General features: G+C 60.1%; 1 protein-coding gene across 2 annotated transcripts; it reads right to left on the reverse strand.

Moving 5' to 3' along the window:
* Positions 1 to 1196: 1196 nt before the first annotated feature.
* Positions 1197 to 14823, reverse strand: LOC142823844 (maestro heat-like repeat-containing protein family member 7). 2 transcript variants are annotated; one of them, XM_089769936.1, is made up of 12 exons: positions 14493 to 14823; positions 12051 to 12168; positions 4818 to 4921; positions 4380 to 4502; positions 3778 to 3844; positions 3555 to 3659; positions 3191 to 3286; positions 2924 to 3028; positions 2399 to 2534; positions 2075 to 2169; positions 1674 to 1826; positions 1197 to 1315 (listed from the first exon to the last, which is right to left on the reverse strand). In XM_089769936.1, exons 7-12 carry the CDS (start codon positions 3194 to 3196, stop codon positions 1298 to 1300), a joined length of 513 nt encoding a protein of 170 aa, XP_089626062.1. In that variant the 5' UTR covers positions 3197 to 3286; positions 3555 to 3659; positions 3778 to 3844; positions 4380 to 4502; positions 4818 to 4921; positions 12051 to 12168; positions 14493 to 14823; the 3' UTR covers positions 1197 to 1297. The 2 variants fall into 2 exon arrangements, 1 of the variants encoding a protein (XP_089626062.1); XR_016347103.1 differs by lacking the exons at positions 1197 to 1315; positions 1674 to 1826; positions 2075 to 2169; ... (2 more) ...; positions 12051 to 12168; positions 14493 to 14823 and adding an exon at positions 5209 to 5629.
* Positions 14824 to 15944: the final 1121 nt, after the last annotated feature.

A 15944-nucleotide genomic window follows, 5' to 3' on the forward strand; every position in this document is an offset into this window, starting at 1 on the left:
AGAGCAGGTTGATCCCGACCTTGCCAAGGGCTTAGGTTACATCACAAGGCTTTGCCGCCACAGCTGGCTTGGCTTGGGTGTGTGGCAAAAGCCGCCCCCCCCCCCCCCCGGCACAGCTATTCTGGCAAAGCCGCCAGCCATCACCACCACTGCCCTGCCTCTGTCCTGCTCCTCATCCCCGCCCCCACTCCTATCCCCTGCTCTCCTCCATCTCCTCCCCCTTCCCTTCTCCTGCCCCTCCCCATTTCCACCTGCCCTGCCCTGCCCATCCCCGTCCTCTCCCTCCCCCCGTCTGTCCCCCTCTTATGTGAGGGCTTTGCTGGAAACGCCCCCCCCCCCCAAGCCAGGGAGATCTCCCCTCAGGGAACAATTCAGCCCCCCCATCTCGCTCCCTCCACTCCACAGTATTTCCTCCATTCCCCGCAGTTGAAAATTGAGCTCCCCCATCCCCTCAGGTGACAGTCGGGCTCCCCCATACGCAGCTGCCTAGGTAGGCACCTCCGCAGCCAGAGCCTGCCCCTGGCGCCCACGTCCCCTCCCCGACTGCCTGTCCCAGGCGACCACCTGAACCTGCGTCCCCCATTCCCTCAGATCACAGCTCCCTCCCTGACCCTGCACCCCCCGACAACCCTCCCCCAGGCCAGACTCCTCTCTGGCACCCGCACCCCCTCCCCCAAACCCTCTGCTCCCCCTTCACCCAGGTCACAGCTCCCTCCCTGACCCGCACCCCCCCGACACCCCTCCCCCAGGCCAGACTCCTCTCTGGCACCCACACCCCCTCCCCCAAACCTTCTGCTCCCCCTTCACCCAGGTCACAGCTCCCTCCCTGACCCTGCACCCCCCCCGACACCCCTCCCCCAGGCCAGACTCCTCTCTGGCACCCACACCCCCTCCCCCAAACCTTCTGCTCCCCCTTCACCCAGGTCACAGCTCCCTCCCTGACCCTGCACCCCTCTAGAGCCCCTCCCCCAGGCCAGAGTCCTCTCCTGCGCCCATACCCCCTCCTGGACCCTGCACCCCTATCCACCGCCCCAGATCATACCCCCCCCCTGCACCCAGGCTCCACCCCTAAGCTCCCTTCTGCACCCAACCGCCCCGTCCCAGACCCCAAACCCCTCGGTAGAAATGTGGCCCTTGATCAGTTGCCAAAATGGCCCCCCCATTACAAATTATTGACCAAGCCTGATCCAAATGTTTTTTGAAACATTGTTTAATGAGAATGTAAATACAATTCAATACAATTGGGAGGGTTGGGGGGAGGGGGACGCAGCTGCTGGCTCCTCAGCTCTTGCTGCTCTCACTGGGTGTCTTCCTGCTGCAAGGGAAGCAGAATCCGTCACATTCATCCCTGGGGACTCAGGGGAACTGGCCCCCCCAGCATTTCCACCCTCCTCCCCCTGCTCTCTGGTCACCCCCCGTCAGGCCCGCAGGGTGAGCTCCTGACCCCCCCCCCCCCCAGAGCTCCTGACACCTCGGCCCCCTCCCGCCTCCTAGGACAGTTTCTGTGTTCAGAGCCTCCCCCACCCCCAGGGACGCTCGCAGGGGCAGGAGGGATTCTGCCAGCAGGGACGTGGGGTGGGGGCAGCCTGAGGAAAGGGGCGGGGGACTCCCTGAGGGGATGGGAAGGAGACCCTGGCCCTGCCCCACTCTCCTGATCTGCTCCGGCTGCTCACCATGTATTCCAGGAGCTGATGGGCCTGCCCATGCAGGGCGTGGGCCAGGACCAGCCCGGCCTGGCTGGGGCGCCGCAGGGGGGAGCGGGCAGCGAGCAGAGCCTTGTCTAAAAAGGAGTTCTCCTGCTCTGGTGTAAAGAGCTGCCCAAAGACCTGGAATCAAGAGCACAGGAGGTTTCAGCTGACGGCCCAGAGCCCGGCCCCAACTCCTGGGGCTAAAACAGCTTCCTCCTCCCCCAAACTCCCTTCCAGACCCTGCACCCAGACGCTCTCCTCACCCGGCACCCCAACCCCTGCCCCAGGTCACAGCTTCCTCCTGCCCCCAAGACCCTCCTACCCCCACGAGGGCCCCAGCCAGCCCCACCCCCGAGCCCTGCCCTGCCCTGGCAGCGCGTCCTTACCTCTCCCACCCGCACGCTGTTGCTGTGAGCCAGGACCCATCTTTCTTTGTAGTAGTGTCTGCACCACAGGTCCTCTGCCTGGTGGATGTTGAGGCCTGCAAGAGACACAACAGGGTCATTCTGCTGGCAGGTCTGAGCCCTTCCCCTCCCACGGGTCCCTGCAGGCATCCCTGGGCAAATGGAGGGGCACAGGGGGCAGAAGGGGAACACAGAGGGACGCATCCCCCCTTGGGCCAGCCTGGGGGAAAAGGGCTGGGTCCCCTCCCCCCGCCGCCGGCACCCTCAGGGTGTCCCTGGGGCCCAGGTCCCGGCTGGGTTCCTTACCCCTGTGGTGCAGGAGGAGTTGATACAGGCTGTGCACCCCCTCCCGGGCCAGCCGGCTGACGTCTTCGGATGGGTCCGAAATAAAAAGGCCCAGCTGGGCCACGTGGTGACCCATCCTCGGCCAGTCGGCGGAGTTCTGAGGGGAGAGAAGAGGGGGGGTCCCTCAGCATCCTGGGGCTGCACGTCCCATGCAAACGGCCGCCGAGGCGGGTCTGAGCTCGGGGGACGGACAGAGACACCTCCCGGGGCGGGGCGGGGCCGGCCTTGCGAGGAGACAACCCTGAGCAATGGCCCCGACTGAAGGGTCACTCCGGGGGTGGAACAAGGGGATCCACTGACGGCCACTCCCCAGTCCCCAGGCCCAGTCCCTCAAGAGCCCCCCTGAAGGGCCCAGGGTCGCCCCTCCCCGGGGAAAGGAGAACGCGGCCCATTCCCGGCCCATTCCCGGCCCTGCCTCTGCCTCCCGGGGACGCTCCCAGCCCCGCGCCCTGCAGCCCCAGACCCCCCGGCTCCGAGGTCACTTACGTCAAACCCCGGGAGGGTGGTGGCGACTCCCAGCAGGGCCGTGGTGCTGCCAAGGGCCCTGGCTCGCTCCTGGGGCAGGCGGGACTCCAGCCACGGGCTCAGGTGCTGGGGGGGAAAGAGACAGGTCAGGACCCGTAGGGAGGGGCCGGTTCTGGGCAGAGCCTGGGGCTCCTCTCGGACTGTGCCCCCCCCAGCCACTGACACTGCTCCTCTCTCGGCCCCCCGAGGAAGCAGGGACAATGGCCCCGTCCCCCCCACGGGGCTCACCTCCATTATGAGCTGCAGCCTGGCGGTGTCTGGGGACTCGGCGAGGAGGCTCGCCAGTAGGGCCTGGAGGTCGTAGGGAAGGGCCCGGATGAACTGCTGCAAGACAAGGGGGAGCCCTGGGTCAGAGGGGGGTTGGGGAATCCAGGCCACCCGCTGGCTCCGGGGTGCAGCCTAGAGCAGGGTCTGAGCCGCCTCGCAGAGCAGGGAGGAGCCCAGGCTGGGCGTGGAAGGGACGGGCCCCCCGGAAGAGCAACGGGAACCCTGGAGGGAAGGATCCAAACCTGCAGCTTCTTCCCTCCCTCTGCCCCCCCCCCCCTCTCTGGAGCTCCAGCCCAGCCCGGGAGCAGGGCCCAGAGGGACGTACCTGAGTGTGGATGGGCTCCTGCTGCCAGTCCCCAGACACTGTCTGTCCCACGGCCGCCGTCAGCAGGGGCTCAGGAGCTGGGCCCGCAGGGGAGGCTGCAAGGTGCTGGCAGGAGAGAGGGGCAGAGGCTGTTAATTCAGCAGCAGGAGACAGAGACTTTCCCACTCCCTGGCCAGGGGATCTGCTCTGGGGGGAGTCGGCGGGGGGGGGGGGGGGTCGGTACCTGAGGCTGCAGGCGGCGTTGAGGCAGTCGGCCAAGACCAGCGGGGGGGCGAGTCCTCCATGATCTCCTGTGAGACCCAAGGGGACAAAGGGGCGTGTGAGGCTGGGGCCCCCAAGAGACGCTCACACGGCCAGCGCCCCCACCCAGCAGGATCCAACCCCACTGCCTCCCGCTGCCCTGTAGCCCCCCTGCCCGACACAGGGCCCCTCCCAGCACCCCCCTCCCAAACCGGGACCAGCTCAATCCTTGTCCCCAGGCCGTCTCCTGCCCCTCACTGCCCTGGTGACCAGCCTCTGAACCTCCTCATCCCTGCTCCCCAGGCGCATCCCCAGCAGCCCGCACGGCTCCCTTCCAGCCCCCCATGGCCCGGGGAGACCCCTCCCTGTCCCGAATCCCCCTTCCTGTCCGGCACCCCACACCTGCCCCATTTCTGTGTCCCTCCCTCCTCCAGCATCCCCACCCACCCTCCCCATGTCCACCTCCAGCCCTCCTGGCTCCACCCATCCCGTTTCCAGCACCCCCACCCGCCGCCATGGCCCAGGCAGACCCCTGTCCACCCCACGTATCCCCTCCCCTCCTCCCGGCTGCCGCGACTCGCTTACAACGATCCTGGCCATCATGGTGTCCTTGCAGCAGCGCGGCGCCAGGGTGTCCTCGCCCCTTTGGAGGGCGGCGAGGCAGGCGAGGGGGATGGCCAAGAGGAACCGCTGCAGGGCGGCTGGGCTCTGCACCCCAGAGAGAGTCTGTGAGCCTGGGGCCTGCCTGCCCCCCACGGACAGCTGCAGGGCTCAGGTCTCCCAGGAGTGGAGGTGGGAGCTGCTGGTTGTCCAAGCACCCACACTCCCCCCCCAACTGCTGCCTCAGGCTTGTGGGGGCCCAGCTGGTGCATGACAAGAGCCCCCAGCTTGGGGGGCCCAGGTCATGCAGGACAAGGGGCCCCAGGGGGATCCCCAGGGACAAGCCCCTCCCGGAGGGGGGGGGGACGTGCTGGGAAGGGGCCGGACAATCTCGGGTCCCCCCCGTGTGGAGAAGGTTCCTACCGTGTCCCGGGTGTGGAGCTGCTCTTCGATGTCGTAGAAGGCCCCTTCCTCCACCCGGGAGTCCACCCGCTCCTGGCAGAGCTCCGCCGAGGCGCAGGGGGGCTCTGTGCGGGAGGGAAGGGACCACGGTGACTCCAGCGGCCAGCAGGGGTCACGCGCCCCCATGTCAGGGACCCAGGGCAGGTTGGGCCCCACACGCCCCTCGCAGGGACCCATCCCCCTGCCACCCTCACATCTGCCAACGCCCTCAGCAGAGCCCCCACCAGGAACAAGAGAGCCAAGCAGCCCCCCCCCCCCATCCATTGCCCAGGGTGTGGGGCAGACACTGGGGCTGCCCCTCCCCCCGGGTACTGGGTGAGCCCCTGGGCCCAGCGTGTTCACGGCCCCTCACCTGGGACTGAGCGGCTGCGGGAGGTGGCCCGGCTGCAGCTGGAGGCCCAGGCGCTGCTGCTGACGGACCTGGACCCACAGCTGCAGGGGCTGGTGCGGGGAGCGACGGGCTGGGGGCTCCCGGAGACTGGCAGGTCCCCGGGGGCCGGGCAGGGCGATGCCCCCTGGTGGTAATGGGGGCTGGGCTCCCGGGGCAGGTGTTTCTCTCCACAGAGGAGGCCCCGGAGCCACCCTACCCGGCTCCCCCGCTGGGCTGGGTCCCGCCTGCCCAGCCGCCTCTGGAGCCAGGTCCGGGGGGGCCTGGCTGGTGGGCGAGTCGCCCCGAGCTGGTGGGATCCAGCTTCCCCGCCCGCGGGGACGGAGAAACTGCTCCCCACCGGCCCTGGGGCCATCTTCAGGGCTTTCTTGAACCACAGCCGAAAACGTTTGGCCATGCTGGAAATGAGGGGAGCAAAGGGGAGCTTGGGGCACAGCCTGATGAACGAAATCCAGGGGTTCCAGCTCCCCAGAGCGACTGCCCCCAGCCCCCAAATGGCCCCTTGCTTATCGGTTCGGTCTTGCACAGGCACTGCAAGGACCTGAGGGTATGTCTACACTACCCCGCTAGTTCGAACTAGGAGGGTAATGTAGGCATACCGCACTTGCAAATGAAGCCCGGGATTTGAATTTCCCGGGCTTCATTTGCATAAGCGGGGAGCCGCCATTTTTAAAACCCCGCTCGTTCGAACCCCGTGCAGCGCGGCTACACGGGGCACGAACTAGGTAGTTCGAACTAGGCTTCCTAGTTCAAACTACCGTTACTCCTCATTCCACGAGTCTCCTGCCCATCAACAGCCCCTTCTTGGCCAATCAGGGGAGAATCTAAGGTGTGGGGGGTGGAGCGTTCTCCCCAAAGACACCGGCATAGACTTGTTCCAGCCCCACCTCCCCAGTCCCCACAATGGGGGCTGCATCCCCCACCCCACGGCTCCTGCAAACCACCCCCCGTCCTTCAGCTAGTCTGTTGGGTCCCAAGCTGGGGGAGGCAGCAAGGGAAGGTCACAGAGGAGGCAAGAACAGAGCAGAAATGTGGGGGGATGGAGGAAAAGGGAAACCAACCAGGAGAAAGCCCCAGTGGCGCTAAGGACGCAGCCCAGGTGAGGAATCACCTTCTGGCCCTTGACCGAGGGCTGGGCCTGCCTGGAACCCAGCCGGCCCCGGGCGGGATCCAACCCCTGGGGGCTCTTACCTTCGTCACAAAGGTGTCGGGATGTGGAACTCACAGAACGCGAAGGAACCGTGAGGAGGAGACGCACCGGAGCTAAAGCAACCGGGGGTCTCCAAAGTCCCCTGGGCCCGCCCCCCGCTTTTATCAGCCTGAGATGTGGGTCCCTCTGTGAGGTCACCACCTCCCCACCTGCCCTTTGCCTTATATGCTGAGGGCTGCCCAAAGCCCCTGTGAGGTCACTGCCCCCCCCCCTCACCCTGCCAGGCAAATGTCCTGCCTCTGGCCACCCCCCTGGGAAGTTTGAGCCATTACTAGGGGTCCCTCCCCCTCCCTCATAGGCTGCTCCCTGCCCTACACTGCAGGCTTCTTGCACGAGAGCTGTTTCACGCCGGAGTTCTTGCGCAAAAGGTCTCGTGCAAGAGTGCCTCCACCCTGCCATGGGCTTTTGCACAAGAGCGTCCATGGCAGTGTGAACGCTCTCTTGTGCAAGAAAGCTCTGATGGTCATTTTAGCCATAAAAGTGTCTTGCTCAAGAAGGCCCTGGTGCCCGTCCACGCTGCCTTCTTGCACAACAGCTCTTGCACAAAGGGGGCTTAGTCATCGTCGGGAGAGGAATAACTCCTGTGCAAGGAGCCCTGTTCTCTGATGCTTTACTGCAAATTTACTTCTGCAAGAACACACGTAGAGTGTAGACGCGCCACAAGTTTTTTCGCAAGAACACGCAAAAACAAGCCATGTGGATGTTTTCTTTTTAGGCAAAAGCCCCTTTTTGCACAAGATCGGTCGGCCTTTTTGCAGGCATAGGGATCTTGTGGGAAAAGGGGGTTTTTTGCACAAAAAGTAAACATCCACACGGCTTGGTTTTGCGCACAAACCCCGAGCACAAAAACGGATCGGCAGAAAATATGCAAATGACATTGCGTGTCATAGAGTCCCTCGTTAGCATATTTGTTGCCAAAAAAACTCGTTGTGTAGACGTAGCCTAGGAGAGAAGCGATCTCAGACACAAAGCCCTTCAGTAAGAGGGCATAGCCCTGGGGCGTGGTAGGAGACGTACGGCAGACATGGGAGGTCACTCTCCTAGCTATTTGGCACGGAGGAGGCCTCAGCTGGAGCACTGTGTCCAGATCTCAGGGCCATGCTTTAGGAGAGAGAGTCCAGAGGGGAACTATGAAAAGGGATTAGGGACGTTAGATATTCACTGAGTAGTCAATTAACCTCATGATTTCTTATCGGTTACTTGACTTTTCGATAGTCCCCAGGGGCCAGCTGTCTCAGTCCTGGCTCGCGCTGGGTGCGGGACCTACCCCCTCTGCGGCTCTGCATTTACAGTGTGTTAGGAGCCAGGCGGGCAGGCAGCCTCGCTCAGTTCCAGTTTGCACCAGGTCCAGAAGCTCAGACCCAGCCCCCAGGCAAGGGCTGCTGCCAGCTTGTGCTGCTGCCTCTGATACAGAGGCAGCAGTACGGAGTGCCAGGAGGGAACTGGTCTAAAAAGCACCTCCCCTTGCGACCTGGCTGCCTGTCACCCCACGCTGCTGCCTCCGTTTTTGGCGAGAGAGAGCCGCCTGTCTTGAGACACCGGTGGGGAGTCGGATTTTCAAAAGGCAGGTCTCTGTCCTTTGTGAGCCTTCCAAAGCGCTTCGGTGGGGGGAGGGGGCAGGAAGGCGGACGACACTCAGGAATTGTAGCACCCAAATCCACGGAGTGTTTCGCCAGCACCTCCTGCAACAGAGCCCAATCCCTGACAGGCTTTTAGGCAAGATAGATCATTTGAAAAAATGACAGACACAGGGTTTTCCGTCACCGCTCTCCCTTTCTTTTATTTCCCTGGGCTAACTGGCTTGTTCCTCTTTGGCTAAGGATGGAAGGGTATGTCTACACTACAATGTTAGTTCGAACTAACGGACGTTAGTTCGAACTAACATTCATAGCCGCTACACTAGCGCTCCGCTAGTTCGAATTTGAATCGAACTAGCGGAGCGCTTAGTTCGAACTAGGAAAACCTCATTTTACGAGGCTTAAGCCTAGTTCGAACTTACTAGTTCGAATTAAGGGCTGTGTAGCCCCTTAATTCGAACGAGTGGGAGGCTAGCCCTCCCCAAGTTTCCCTGGTGGCCACTCTGGCCAACACCAGGGAAACTCTATGCCCCCCTCCCGGCCCCGGACCCCTTAAAGGGGCACGGGCTGGCTACGGTGCCCGTGCCAGGTGCAAGCCTGCTAGCACCCAGCCAGCAGACCCTGCACCTGGCACGGCACAGAGCCACCCACCCGATGTCCCCCAGCCCACCCCCTCTTCCCGGGACCAGGCTGGTGGCTCCCGGAAGCTTGCCCGGGACCGCAAGAGGCGGGTACATTCCTGGGCTAGTGCGGACATCGTGGACCTCGTCCACGATCTCCGCACTAGGCACAGGAAAGTGGCCATCTAGGGCAGGAGAGCTGCCAGCCTGGCCACCCAGGAGCAGGTTTGCATGAAAATCAAGGGGGTCCACTGAGACCCCCGACCCTGAGCCCTGAGCTTACAATGGCCGTCCTGGGTCAGACCAAAGGTCCATCTAGCCCAGTAGCCTGTCTGCCGACAGCGGCCAACCCTAGGGACCGTGGAGGGGATGGACCAAAGACAGTGACCAAGCCATTTGTCTCGTGTCATCCCTCTCCAGCCTTGCACAAACTTTGGGCAGGGACACCACTCCTACCCCCTGGCTAAGACTACTCCATGGACCCAACCTCCATGACTTGATCTCACTTCCCTTTAAACTCTGTTCTAGTTGTAGCCTTCACAGCCTCCTGCAGCAAGGAGTTCCACCGGTTAACTATTTGCTTTGTCAAGAAGAACAACTTTCTCTTACTAGTTTCAAGCCTGCTACCCAGTCCTTTCCTTTGGTGTCCTCTAGTCCTTCTTGATGGGAACTCATGAAGAACTTTTCTGAATGCACCCTCTCCACCCAACCCCTGCTTTTAGAGACCTCTAGCCTGTCCCCCCTCTGTCTCCTCTTTTCTAAGCTGAACAGTCCCAGTCTCTGTAGCCTCTCTTCATCTGGGACCTGTTCCCAACCCCTTATCATGTTAGTTGCCCTCCCCTCTCCCAGCCTTAATCTTCCCCTCTCCCACCTCCTTTTCCCAGTCTCCCCCAGTTTTGTTCAATAAAGACAGAGTCAATGTTGGAAGAAACGTTATCTTTATTTTGTACATCAATAAGAAGGGGAGCTAGGGAAGGGTAAGTGGAAGGAGGTGAGGGAGGAATGGGGTACGAGCCCCCGATGGGGAGGACTGGGCTGGCTCTGCAGGCTTCTGGGGGTGGAAGCTCTCCTGCAGCCCCCCGATTACCCCCTCTCCCCAGATGGCAGCCTGCGGCAAGTGCAGCCGGGCTGATGGCTGAGTGGTGTGTTGTGCCCAGTGTGGGTACTCCGGGCACTCCAAGCCAGGACTGGTTTTCAAGCGGGGCACCCCTTAGAACTGTCTGTCCGGGGTGGGGGTCGGGACCCTTTAAGCGCAGCCCTCGGCTAGCCTGAGACTGCATCTCCACGCTCTAAGTCCTCCTCTGATGCCCTGCTGGCACTGCTTCCGGCCATCCTTAAGCCCTGTTCAGAGTCCACTCAATGTGGACTTGCTAGTTCGAATTAGCAAAACTAGTTTTTAGTTCTAGACGCGTTAGTTCGAATTAGCTTAGTTCGAACTAGCGCTGTAGTGTAGACATACCCGAAGAGAGGAGCCAGCAGGGGTAGAATGAATTGTGTACCAGGTCCTGGAAACAAAAGCATCTCCTCCAGATCACCCATCCACACCTGAACTGTTTAAAAGCTTGGCTGCCAATAAAGACACCTTAGCTCAGCAAATGCCAAGCCAGGCACCTGTGTTTGGACACGAGGGGTGCACAGGGATGTGAGAACCAGGAAGGCTGATCTGTGAATTCACCCCCAACCGTCCCAGTACAAGACAGACGCTTGCGCCAACCAGCAGGGGTCACTGCTCCTCCGGTTTGGCTTGGACAAAGGTGCCCATCTGTTTGGTGTTCGCGTCTCGGAGCTGCGCCAGCTGCCTCTGGCCACGGCGGAGCAGATACTCGATGTGCATCACGTCGGCCCGGGGGATGCTGGCGTTCTTCCGGAACTCAGCCTGGATGCGAGGCAGGAATCCCGGCTTCTCCCGGCCGGCGCGCAGGAACTGCCTGTATAGGCTCAGGACGTGCTTCTGCAGCTTGCTATGCCGGGCCATGGTGCGCCTGGGGAGCCCTCCCAGGCCACGGGGGGGCCAGCGCCACGAGGCAGGGGCTGGAAGTGAACAGAGGCGGAGATGTTAGAGCAGCATCTCATTCCCAGACGCGCCTGTGCGGGCAGTTCTGTGCACTTTTCACCCCCACCTGCTTGGGTTACCAGATGGTTTAAAAAAAATACCGAACAGCAGGGGCCGGGGGGGGGGGGGGGGGGCGGGACTGGCTGGAAGAGAGGGGGTGGGGGGGAACCGGCCGCCGGGAAGCAGGGCTGGCTGGGAGGGGGCTGGAGGGAGCGGGGCTGGCCGGGGGGCAACCAGCCGTCGGGAAGCGGGTCTAGTTGGGTTGAGGACCAAGAGGTGGGGGAACCGGCCGGCAGCGCTGCAGAGATGTACCAGAGCCTGGGTCGGATTCATCTTTGGTGGGCCCTGGCTCCTAGACCATAGACACACTCCCCCCCCCCACCCCCCCGGAGGCCCTAGGGAAAATGGCACCCCGGCCCTGTGGACATGGTGCCCTCTCTGTTTCCCTTGGCCCCGTAGGCACTAAGCTCCACTCCTGCCGCCCAACTCCTACAAGGCCCGACGGATTTCTCTGTGGCCCCCGACCCAAAAAAGGATCCCCCCAGCCCTGTGTTAGGGGATACGAGGGAGTCTGGCTGGGACATAAGTGCAAATAACTCTGCTCTTAGCAGCTCTGAACCGATGGGCTCTGCCCTGTGCCCCAACCAAGAACCCTAACATAAGAACGGCAGTACTGGGTAGCCTGTCTGCTGACAGTGGCCAGCACCAGGTGCCCCAAAGTGGGTTGACCAAAGACAATGATCAAGCGATTTGTCTCCTGCCATCCTTCTCCAGCCTTCCACAAACAGAGGCCAGGGACACTATTTCTATCTCTTGGCTAATGGCCTTTTATGGACCTAACCTCCGTGAAATTATCTAGCTTCTCTTTAAATCCTGTTATAGTTCTAGCCTTCACAGTCTCCTCTGGCAAGGAGTTCCACAGGTTGGCTACACCCTGTGTGAAGAAGAACTTTCTTTTATTAGTTTTAAACCTGCTACCCATTAACTTCATTTGGTGTCCTCTAGTTCTTCTATTATGGGAACTAATAAATCACTTTTCTTTATTCACCCTCTCCATACCACTCATGTTTTTATAGACCTCTATCATATCCCCCCTCAATCTCCTCTTTTCTAAACTGAAAAGTCCCATCGCTTTAACCTCTCTTCATATGGGACCCGTTTCAAACCCCTAATCATGTTAGTTGCCCTTTTCTGAACCCTTTCCAAGGCCAAAATATCTTTTTTGAGGTGAGGAGACCACATCTGTACACAGTATTCCAGATGTGGGTGTCCCATAGTTTTATACAGGGGCACCCTGAGTTACCAACCCACATGGCAGTGCCCATTAAAAACCCACCAGGACTTACCCAGCGTTTATATGCAGAGGTCCCGCACCAGCGGCAGTCTGCACTGGACAGGAAACCATCCACCCAGCACGCGCGGGAAATCACAGGAACCCAGCCTGGACGGTCCGATGCCCCAGCCCTGACAGAAGAAAATCAAGGTGTGCTTGAAGTGCCACGCCCACCATCCCTTGGTCCTCTGGGGCATTCGGCACATCCTGCTGGGTGAAAGGGCCGGTCACAGCTCCAGGGTCTGTCACACTTCAGGGCCTTTGCCAGCTCCTATTCACCGGGGTCAGGCAGATAATCGCCCCGAGCTTTCCCAGCACTTTTCAGCATCAGCTCTCAAAGGGGGGCATGGGATCAGGGGAATGTCAAAGAAGGAATGGGGCAGGGCGGGGCAGGGGAGGCAGCCAATGGCTTCTCCTAATGCAGTGGTCCCCAACCATTTGAGGTTGCCGGGCGCCAAGGGGCATGGCCGTTTGCCCGCAGGGCGCCCTGGCACGGGGCCCCCCATTGTGCACCTGGGGGCGGGGACCCCCCATAGACACATTCCCAGGGCCGGCCCCCCCCACAAGTACCGCATGCCCAGGGCCGGGCCTCCCACCAAGCGCCGCGCGCCCGGGACCGGCGCTCTCCCCCCAAGCACCGCGTGCCCGGGGCCGGCGCACCCTGCAAGCGCCACGCGCCCGAGGCCTGCGCTGGCGCTGGCACTCTCCCCCCCCAAGCACCACGCGCCCGGGGCTGGCGCTCTCCAAGTGCTGCGCACCGAGGGCTGGCGCACCCTGCAAGTGCCGCGCGCCCGGGGCCTGCGCTCCCCCCATGCACTACGTGGCCAAAGCGCGGCAGCCAATCTGCGGCGCCCCCGGGGCCGGCGCTCACTGTGCACCATGCGCCCGGGGCCAGCTCCGGCACCGCACATGCGCCACGTGCCTGGGGCCAGGCCAGCCCTGAGCAATTGGCGGGCGCATACAAATGCGGGCACCGTGTTGGGGACCACTGTCCTAATGTTAGCAGTGGGGACACCAAGTTCGGAAGTGAATGGTTAACCAGTAAGCCGGTTATGGTTAACCAGTGGGGGCTGGAGCAGCCCTCCACCAGCCATAGGCAGAGGGCACTCTGGCACACCACGGGTAGGGTTGCTCAGCAGTCACAGCAGTGTGCCACGGGGGTAGGTGTTGGGGCTGCTCCAAGTCCATCTTTAACACGTTCTACGTGTCCCGTTTAATCGGTTAACTGGTTCAACATATTGTTTAACTGGTTAGCTAATTAAATGAGATTTTACCTCCCTGGCACCAAGGTGGCTAAAAGTAGGGTTGAACTGGGACTAGAAATTCCAGGATTTTGACTTTTTTTTCTGATCTCACACAGTTCTGCAAATAAATTCACATTTTGTTTAGATTTTAACTATTTTTAAATGTATTACGGTGGATTACGGAAGATAAACTTTAAAGAGAACAAACAAAGAGTCATTTCAGGAATGGAAAACTACATTTTAATGTTCTGAAATGGTGGAGTTTTCCCCTTCCAAACAAAAGGTCACTAAAATCAGTGTTTTCCAATGGAAAAACACCCCCTCTGAAAACTTCCTTCCAGCTCTAGTTAAAACGGACGTATTTTGAAGTGTATAATCAACCTCTGGAACTCACTGCAAAAGGATATTAATGATGGCGAAGGAAAGGGGAGGGAATCATAGAATCATAGAGCTGGAAGAGACCTCAGAAGGTCATCAAATCCAGCCCCCTGCTCTAGGCAGGACCAATCCCAACTAAATCAACCCGGCCAGGGCTTTGTCAAGCTGAGACTTAAACACCCGCTGTGTACAGCCTGTCTGATCCCTTCTGGGGAAGCATGGGTGGGAAGAAAGAATTAGACAGGGTTAGACAAACCCGTAGGTCTTGGTTGACTTCGTCCTGCTTCAGGGCAGGGCGCTAAACTTGGGGACTACTCTAGTCAGACCAACATTTCAATCAATCTTGTCAAGAAACAGGCAAAAAGAACCCCCAACCCAAACCAGGGAGAAACACGTTCCTTGGTTTGTAAACACAGACACAGAGAACAGCTCCTTCCGTTAGGGGGGGTGGGAATAAAGAAAATAATCCCTCGCCCCCTCCCCTTCCTATTTGGTCCTAAAGGATGAAGATTTGTGCAGGCTGCGGGGGCAGGACTGATATTCAGGGAATGGGGAGCATGGGGGAGAAGGGGGCAGCTTGCTTACAATGCAGGGGGAACCCCGTGTCTCGGGGCTGGCCCAGCAGAGGCAGGATTTCTGCAGCGCAGGGGGACACGAGGTGAAACAAGCAGCGACTCGGCCGATTGGGGCTTGTTATTGTAGGGTCGCATTGAAGCAGACACTGGCACCAGCGTCGCCTCCAAGAGCGAGGGGAGCGCGCGGCCTGGTAACCCCGGACGGACCCGGACCCCCCTGCGCTGGGGGGCCAGGAGTCACCGCCCCCCGCCCCTCACCTCCGCCTCCTGCCTGCTCGCAGCTCCCGGGTCCGCGGCAGCAGCTGTTCCAGCCGGCTCCGAATGTTGAAACACCAGCAACCTTAGCCCTCGCTTCCCATTGGCTGGAGGGCCCCAGGGGCGGGCGCAGGGAAGGGGAAGCTCCGCCCTTCGAGGGCCACGTGGGCCGGCAGTGGAAGTTGCAAGTTGCTAGTCAGCTGGAGGAGAGAGGGGCCCGGCCCGGCCTGCGCACGTGGCTTTCACCGCAGCGCTCACCTGCCCTCACGCCCCACGCTCCTGCTTTTCCCTCCCTGCGTTGTTCGACCCAACCCTCACCCAGGCATCCACCCAGTTCACCCCGATTCTCACCCCTTTTTAAACTTGTTCCTAAGAAACCCCGATCGGTTCCTGGGAAATTCCCAACAACTCTTATCAGTGGTGCCCGTTACATACCAGCTGGGTTTTCCCTTTGATATTTACATACCCACTGCCTCCTTTCCCCCCCCCCTCCCATTTTTTCCTCCCCTATTCATTTTGGTTCTGGACATACAACACTCCAGTCGTCTGAAAAAGTGGGCTATGCCCAGGAAAGCTCATGATCCCATTGACACGGTTTGTTAATCTTTAAGGTGACTATATGTTGTGTTTTAAGTTTTTCCTGTTACAGACTAACTCGGCTACCCCCCTGAAACTCGTGGGCTCTGTCTACACTGCAGGCTTCTTGCACAAGAACTGTTTTGCAGAAGAGTTCTTATGCAAAAGGTCTTCCAGAAGAGCGCGTCCACACTGCCATGTGCTTTTGCGGAAGAGATGTGCTTTTGCACAAGAGCATCCATGGCAGTGCGGATGCTCTCTTGCACAAGAAAGCTCTGATGGCCATTTTAGCCGTAGGGGTTTTTTGCGCAAGAAATTCATGTTGCCTGTCTACACTGCCACCTTCTGGAAGAGCTCTTGTGCAAGAGGGCTTATTCCTCGTGGGGAGAGGAATAACTCTTCCGGAAGAAGCCCTGTTTTCTGATGCTGTACTGTAATACTTGTGCAAAAACACGCACGCAGTGTAGACACTCTGCAAGTTTTTGCGCAAGAACAGCTGTTCTTGTGCAAAAAGCCTGCAGTGTAGACATAGCCTTAGAGGGGCAACCCCAATAGTCAGTACTAACAAGGAGTCCTGTGGCACCTTGAAGATTTATTTGGGCATCAGCTGTTGCGGAGGAAAAGCAGGTCCAAGTGTTTTTTACCCCTGGAAGCGGATGCCCAAATACACGTGTTAGTCTTTAAGGTGCCCCAGGGTGCCTCTGTTTAAACAAGTGGAAGAGAAGGGCCTGTGTGCACTTCATAGGATGCCAGACTAGACTGAAGATCACAATGGCCCTCTCTGGCCTGGAAGTTAATGAATGGTTGCATCTGGCCAGGCTGCCTCTCTTTATGCTTGCATTAACTAACTGGGTTATTTGCAGGTGTTGTACCCAGTCC

Source organism: Pelodiscus sinensis, chromosome 18 (assembly GCF_052426305.1).
Source record: "Pelodiscus sinensis isolate ZL-2025 chromosome 18, ASM5242630v1, whole genome shotgun sequence".
NCBI classification, from domain to species: domain Eukaryota; kingdom Metazoa; phylum Chordata; order Testudines; family Trionychidae; genus Pelodiscus; species Pelodiscus sinensis.